Below are 7752 nucleotides of genomic sequence, written 5' to 3'. Positions count from 1 at the left end.
CTATGCAAGTAGGGAATCTGTACTGGTGATGGACTTGGAACTGTAGATTTATTGACTGTTTTTTTTACTCTTGGAATGAAGACCAGTCACGGTTAAATAAATCTACAATGTAAGCATATTAACTAGTGTGTGGACATTGAAGTGAATAACAACCTGAGCGTGCGTCCAGTTAACTGTTTGGTTACTGACATTCTTCAAAATATCTTTCTTTGTGTTAAGCAGAAGAAAGAAATTCTTACAGGTTTGAAACAACTTGAGGGTGAGTATATGATGATAGAATTTTAATTTTGAAGTGATATCCCATGATTACATGTTGTTTTATGTTTTTGTACACTGTAAAAAATGATATGATCCATAAGTTATGACAACATGCATTTTTCAACCTTTTTTACGTCATGCAAGAATCAACACATTTTTCAAGTCAGTTTAATGTAATTTAAGTTGAAATGACTATCAAACATCCAAGTTGATTGTTCCTGCAACTTTTTTTAGAGTAAGGTATGTTCACCAGGACAGTTTAATTTAATGTGAGAATTTACCTCGTGGTTCCACATGTGTGAGAACCTTGTGATGCCATCTTAAACGACTAATCGGAGATTTCAGATAACTTTGAGGTTAAGACCTCCTACATAAACAGGAACTTCTCTGTGTATAAAACCAACTTGATGCCCTTCACTGCCACAGATGTCAACTTTCACGCTATTATGTATGTCTCCAATGCTTCAGAATAAATTTGGTGAGTTGATATAATTGTGTCTGTTCTAACATGTGTTCTTTAAAATTTGAGCCTAAATACAGGAATGTATGATACATATGATTTGTGTTTTGGCTTTTAATGTTCAAGTACACGTTCAGGATAATCACCTTATTTGTAAAACTCTAGAACTTAAATCAATGGAACCTGATGGACTTATATTGAAAGTGTTTCTTTATCAGTGTAATTGTTTCATTTATGGCTAACTTTTCAATGGGGTCTTTTCAGTTGCATGCTGAATTATGTCTTGAAATGTGGAAGTGTGTGTACATACAATCCTTTACAAGAATGATGAACCGCACTGGAATGATCTGCATTTTCTTGGCTTTTTTAGTGGAGCTTAATGCCAGTTCACAGGGTAAAAAAAGGCTTCTCAAATCTGCACTTTTAGTCACAATGGATTTTACATGTAGTACTTCCAAAAATATGTGACCATTTTTCTGTTTCATGTTTCAGCTCTGACAAAAGGGCTCATCTGTGTGACAGATTACCGGAGAACCATCAGCTGCTCTTTAAAACTAACAGTCACACCCACTAGAAACACATCATACTGGCTGGAATTTAAAAGGTCGAAAGACTTGTAAGCAGTTATTCATTACCATTGTCTGTTTAGTAATTCATACACTATTTTTCAGTTGAATTTGTGTGCATTACAAGTGCATGTGCATTTGTGTGCATTACAGATTCTCCCAAACACACAGGCCGTATATATGTCCACTCCAGAGAGCACGTGAAGATCACACCTGCAGTTTCACAGTAGTTAAAACAATGGCTAATTTTCATGCTTATAATGTGACGCTTCATTATTTGGAAAACGGCAGTAATTATTCGTCTCTGCTGGATGATGATTTTCGTCCAGCAAAAAACAGTGAGTAAATCTTTATGTAACTAAAGAAAAAAGCTTTTTTTTTCTTTTTATATTTCACATACATGAAGCTTCTCTCTTTTCCCAGTTAAGCCAAAAGCCCCATTTAATCTGACGTTACAACATGTAAGTGGGACGTATCGTTTCGTTTGGAAGAATGGATACGAAGATCATCCATTCAAAAATGCTCTACCCATCATGTACAAATTCTTGTACTACAAAGATGGAGAAAATGAAAGCGTAAGATTAATTAGAGATTAATTAGAGTGATGATTCAGCTGTAAATGTCCACCATTCATAGTGTGTGTTCTCAGAGAACATCCTCAGTTTCACCCACATGCTTTGAAAATGAATGTTTTCTATGAATGGTTTCACAATGACGTACTTTTCTTTTTTCTTTTTTTTTTGAAGGAGGTTAGTGTTCATCCAAACACTGAAATGATTCAGATTGATGAAATGAAGCTTGATCCTGGAACTACGTACACTGCTATGGTGAGGACTGGGATACATAAAGATAAGACATACAATGGAACGTGGAGCGACTGGAGCAGGACAGTCAAGTGGAATACGGCATACAGAGGTGGATACTGTGATAATGATCTATATTTACACTCTCATGTACTTGATTTATATAAATCTATATGTTTGCTGAGAGATTAAAGGTGCAGTAAGCGATTAAAAAAAAATGCTGTTGAAAGTGGATTGGCCAGAGCAGCACCACACGCTTGTAGCCAATCAGCAGTAGGGGGCGTATCCACTCATGATGGGGGAGGAGAGAGAGAGAGTGAGCAAGAGGGAGATTTAGGCCTTGTCCACACGGAGATGTGTTTAGCTGTATATGTAAACAAAAAATTGTATCGTATCGCCGTTTCGTCCAGACGGATCCGGCGTTTTGGGAGCCTGAAACCGCTGTTTTTTTTTTTAACCCTTTCACACGTACGATCACACCGGTGATATTAGAAAAGAAAGCTGGAGAGACCTAAGCGGGAAGGCCTGAAAACGGACACAGAGATTGCGTTGTTTCTGAGTAACATTGACTTTGCTGATTCACAAAACAAAGATATGCCAACCCGATCTCATGACCAATTCGTACGAATTTGTACGAGTGGCTAATTCGTAACAATTCATACGACCTGACTCGTACGAATTTGTAGGATTTTTGCTAAATCGTACATATTTTACGAATTCCAAATTCGTATGAATTCATACGAATGACCTACCCCTGACCCCGCCCCTAAACCTACCCATCACGTGGGTTTAGACAAATCGTACGAATCCGTACGAGTGAGTTCGTATGAATTCGTACGAATTAGCCACCTTTTAATCATTCGTACAAATTCGTACGAATTGGTCGTGAGATAGCGTTGGATATGCTGTTGTTAGCTTTAGTAACAGGACAGTTCTGAGTGTCATTGAAGCATTATTTTGCTTTAGCTATAGCTATGATAAAGAGACATCCACTCTTGCATTGCGTTTTCATGCATTTGGGGGTGGAGCAATGAAGAGAGGGGTGTGTTTGTTTGGGATTATTTCAAATATCAACAGTTTCTCAAAAATCGCTTACTGCATCTTTAAAATATAACAAACTGGGATGGGTCAAATTTATAATTTTTTCTCAATTTTATTAATATTATTATTGTTGTTTTTTATTTATTTATATTTTTGGTACAAGATGAGTCCAGTCAAGTCAGCAAGATTGTCATTGGAACAGTTTTAATACTCGGACTTTTAATTCTGCTTCCTGCTGTAAGGTAATTGTTTATCATACATGTGCTATTGCCACAAATTTATGCAAAATTATGCAATACACCAACAGGTGAGACAGGAAAGGTAACTGGATATAAAATGTGACATTTATGCATTGCAGTTTTAAGATGAAAGAAATTTCATTGGTGCCGACACCAGCAACGTACTTCCAGCCTCTTTATCAAAATTACCAGGGCAATTTTCAGGTAAGATTTCAGACTTCAAATAGACCAGGGTTTCCCAAGTGAGGGACCCGTTTGAACCCATTGGTGGTACATGAAATGAGAACAAGGGACTTGTGAGAAAAATTACAAAAAATAAACATAAATAAATCATGTAAAACACTGAGAACCACTCAAATATAATATGTAAGCAATTAAGTACGAGAGGCTGTGCTGTATCGTGAATAAGTAACGGCTGAAGGGCGTTGTTAGGCACGACGCGAAGCGTCAATACAGGCAAGTGCTGTATCGTTATTCACGATACAGCACTTGCCTCGAGTACCTTATTGCTTTTATAAAACGGTTACCACACAATAAAAATATTAAAGTAAAAAAAAAATGTATTAGTGCAACTTTCATAAAGTAAAATCACTAAAAGCCTTCCTTCCGCTAGAAAAAAATAGTCCCTGACCGTGAACAGCAACAACGTTCCAATGTGTAATATGCAGGAAAGCTCAAATAAAAACAACATAGGAACTGCAGTGTTGCAACCGTTGGGTGGTCATAGCCGTGTTTTATCATGAATAAAGCACAGCTATTGACCAATCAGAATCAAGGATTGGAACTAACCGTTTTATAATAATTCATATATAGATAAATATATTTTTAAGCGTATTTTATTTGAAAAAGTATGTATGTGATATAAACACACACACACACAGTATGTACATGTCATGCCCATTACGTGTTTATAGGTGAGTAGTGTTTCTTTACAAAGTAACATCGCCAACTACTGGCCTGGCAGAATAATACAAAGTTTTTAGTCGTTTTCATGGAGATCCATGTTGTCTGTAAACGAAAAACGCAAAGTAACATAAGTCATATGTATAAAAAAGAAAGAAAGAAAAAAAAACGTATAAAACATTCAGAACCTTATGTTATCCTACATAATATTATGTATAATATCAATTAATTTACAGTATAATATATATGTATATATTTATACTGTATTTTTTACACACACACATTTATATATATATATATATATATATATATATATATATTGTGTAAGATATATCATCATATTCATATCAGATTAATATTTCCTCTTTTATTATCCTCTTTTTTCCCCCAAAAGTGTTGGGTTTTGGCAAAAAGTCCTTTACAAAACATTCATGTCATAGAAGACTTTTCAACAGTCGACAAGATTTCCGAGGTCATATCTACACTACAGGATCAGGTAGAGAAAACGGGCATGTATCCGGCAGCACAGTGCCATCAACCCTATGTGGGCCCCACAGCTGAGGTCTGGGCCCCACGCCAAATACCCAATACGTGCAGCGAGACCAGTATCCCATGTGAGGAATTTTCTTTGTTCTGTGAAGTGTTGCCAGATGAAGTGGACGACTTCATGCAGTCTCTCAGCGTGGCGTGTCTGAGTGGAGATGTGCTGTGTCTGAATGACTCTGCTCTTAGTCTTGAGAGCCTTGAGGACTTTGAGGCCTCTGAAGCACCAGTTATCATTAACCCAACGCCCATGCGTTCGAAACAGGACTACTGCACTCTCACCGACATTCCCACAAGCCCCGTCCCCACCATCGCCAGAGATATAGAGCTGGATGAAAACACCTTCAGGGATTAAATGCATGAAGACATCTGTAGTAGACAATGACATGTGGTCATTCTGAACTGACATATAATGCATTTATTCACTTTTTGAAGTATACAATTTATGCTGTAGAACAAGCCCTTTTCAAATAATGTTATCAAGGAATTCTTATTCTTCACTGAAAACAAGTTGTCCACGCTAAGAGGTGTAAAAGTAGCTCCAAAAGTAGCTGAGTTCAAATGAGGTTTGAGGTTTTGTGTGCAGTGATGTGATTCTCCAGATTCTGTTTTTCATTAGTGCTGAATATATTTCTATTTGTGATATTTGTACTAAGAAGAAAGTTTAAATATTGCGTATTTCATGTGGAAAAGCACACTAACACTTAAAGCGATTTCACCTTGAAGAATAGATGTTATTTAGTAATGCACACAGGAATTCAGTCTAATTCAAGGTTATTGAAAAAAATCACAATATGTAAATAATTTTCTGTTGTTGTTGTATGATTTATTATTGAATCTGTATCATGAATTCAATTTTCCAGCAGAACAATGACCCTAAACACTTAACATGGGAGAATTAGGAGTGTGTGTGTATATATACACATGCATCACATTTTGAGATTGCTTTTTATCTGTTTCTCTGTTCTGTTCATTTTTGAGTTTCTTTGTTAATCTTGGGCTAATCTTGGGCTGTTCTGTTCTCTCCCTGTTTATTTCTATGGTTTCTAATTGATTGTGTTAGTTTCAGTTCAGGTGTGTTTCATTAAGTATCTAGTTAGTTTCTCCCTTTGTCTGCTGTGTATATAATCCCTCAGTTTGAGTTTGTGCTGGTTATGGTAGGCTATTAGTCGTGTTAAGTTGTTGTGTACTGATTGTTTCAAAGAAGCTTTACAGATATAACAGGAAAATAATGCAACAAAGTTTGTATCTAGAAGAAAATAGCGTTTTTCTCCATCACCAAATGTTTTGACAATCACAATACACTTATTGTGATGCAAATTTTTAGTCATAGGCTGCCTGCATGTTAACAGGTAACCCGGCAGTTTTTCGTAAAATAAGTCTTCTGTAAAATAAAAATATTGTTATTATTTTCAAATTATTATTTTGTTATATTTATTATTAAATACTATATTGAACAAATGAAAGTATTATTACAATAGTAATATTTCTTATTTAGTTAATATTTTATTTAGCAATAATACATAATAATCATATTTATTATTAATTAATAATAGTCATATTAATATATCAGCACACAATTGTTGTGAATTTTAACCAGGATAAAAAAAATCGTAATTCGACTTCAACTTAAGTTATGCTGTAATAATAAATAGCTATTTTCCCAATACCTTTCATGCAAAGAAAGAAGCTCAAAGAGTGGTTCAAATAAATATAGTTTTAAACAGGGTGGGACAATTAGTTCTATAAGAGGTTTTGGGGCCTTCGTATTCACAAAGGGCCAACAGTAACACAAGTTACAGGGAGCCCTCATAGTTCAATTGCCTTGTTTAAAAGGTCCTGTATAGACTATACAGGACACATATATTACAGCATAAATAAACATTTGTTTTCATTGTTAATGGGTTTTCTGAACCAAACTGGATCACGCAGCCAGGGCCCCCCGGGCTTCTGGTAGTCAATGACCCCTGGGCACTGGCCCCATAGGCCCGGTACGTAATCTATCCCTGCATATAATGGCAGATCAATAATATTGTTGAATATTACATTAAAGCTGCAGTCCGGCATTTTTCCTCTTTGTCGCCATCTCTGTTCGAAATCTGCAATTGCAGTCATTCGCGGAATTATCAACTTTACGTGAGTTGTAGTTCAACACCCTCGACACGGCACAGCGCGGATGAACACAATGTTTGAGGAGAGTGTGCAGCTGTCAGTCACCGCGCCGATGTGGATATTGTCATTCAGAATCACAGATTATTCTTTTTGGAAGTATGACCAACATAATAATTTTCACCGGGAAATGTCATCTGAACTAGTAAGAAACATTCACTTTTGTTCTGGTTCTGACATTGCAGTAAATCGCGCTGATTAAATCTAACAATTGCTTATAAATTATCATTTCACGCAAAACCGTGCAAAGTAGCTATATGTTCTCAAATTGTTAATGTTAACAACGTCAGCAAGCATTGCGTGACTACATCATGTAATGTCCTTCCGATATTATCCTTGTTTTCGCATGGGTCCGGTTGCAGTCTCTTTTTTTCTGTAGCCACTCCGAAGTCCGAACGAAGTCTTTTGCATGTTACAGCGGGTGAGTCTCTAGTTGTCACTGATGATGATCGTCGTTTAAACCTTTCTGGATCCGCCATCAAATTGATAAGTTTAATTATATCAAGTGCTGTGAGAAAAGGCTATAAATCTCTACCTCCAACATCCTCACACGCAATATAGCTTATACTAGCCGAGACTCCTTCTTTATGTGTACAGATGTGACGTAATGACGCAAAGACATGCTCGAATCTCCCGCGGAAATCCACCAGTACCACTGGAATTAAAAACATTATTACAAGCTTACCGTTTTGCATCGAGCTAAGGCAAGCAGATAGTTTTGAACACTGGCTGGTTATGTATTTTATCAAATATGTATTTTGGATAATTTT

At 36.3% G+C, this 7752-nt stretch overlaps 1 protein-coding gene across 1 annotated transcript; it reads left to right on the top strand.

Annotated features, from left to right (window-relative positions):
- The first annotated feature begins 509 nt into the window (after positions 1–509).
- Positions 510–5352, top strand: il21r.2 (interleukin 21 receptor, tandem duplicate 2). Its single transcript, XM_056241752.1, has 9 exons — positions 510–736; positions 983–1112; positions 1211–1334; positions 1456–1622; positions 1708–1859; positions 2031–2199; positions 3292–3370; positions 3487–3571; positions 4665–5352. Exons 2-9 carry the CDS (start codon positions 1007–1009, stop codon positions 5166–5168), a joined length of 1386 nt encoding a protein of 461 aa, XP_056097727.1. The 5' UTR covers positions 510–736; positions 983–1006; the 3' UTR covers positions 5169–5352.
- The last annotated feature ends 2400 nt before the right edge of the window (positions 5353–7752 follow it).

The sequence above is a fragment of the Rhinichthys klamathensis genome, unplaced genomic scaffold, assembly GCF_029890125.1.
Source record: "Rhinichthys klamathensis goyatoka isolate OS25496 unplaced genomic scaffold, OSU_Roscu_1.1 h1tg000670l_1, whole genome shotgun sequence".
Taxonomy (NCBI): Eukaryota; Metazoa; Chordata; class Actinopteri; order Cypriniformes; family Leuciscidae; genus Rhinichthys; species Rhinichthys klamathensis.
Note: the sequence above shows the minus strand (reverse complement) of the source record. Positions and strands in the feature narration are given on the sequence as shown.

What these genes read in the sequence shown, in the direction of transcription:
- il21r.2 (XM_056241752.1), top strand. Translation starts at nt 1,007, where the DNA reads ATGTGGAAGTGTGTGTACATACAATCCTTTACAAGAATGATGAACCGC. An exon ending in GCTTAATGCCAGTTCACAGG is followed by an intron (nt 1,113 to 1,210) that starts GTAAAAAAAGGC and finishes TTCATGTTTCAG; the next exon opens with CTCTGACAAAAGGGCTCATC. An exon ending in TTTTCGTCCAGCAAAAAACA is followed by an intron (nt 1,623 to 1,707) that starts GTGAGTAAATCT and finishes CTCTTTTCCCAG; the next exon opens with TTAAGCCAAAAGCCCCATTT.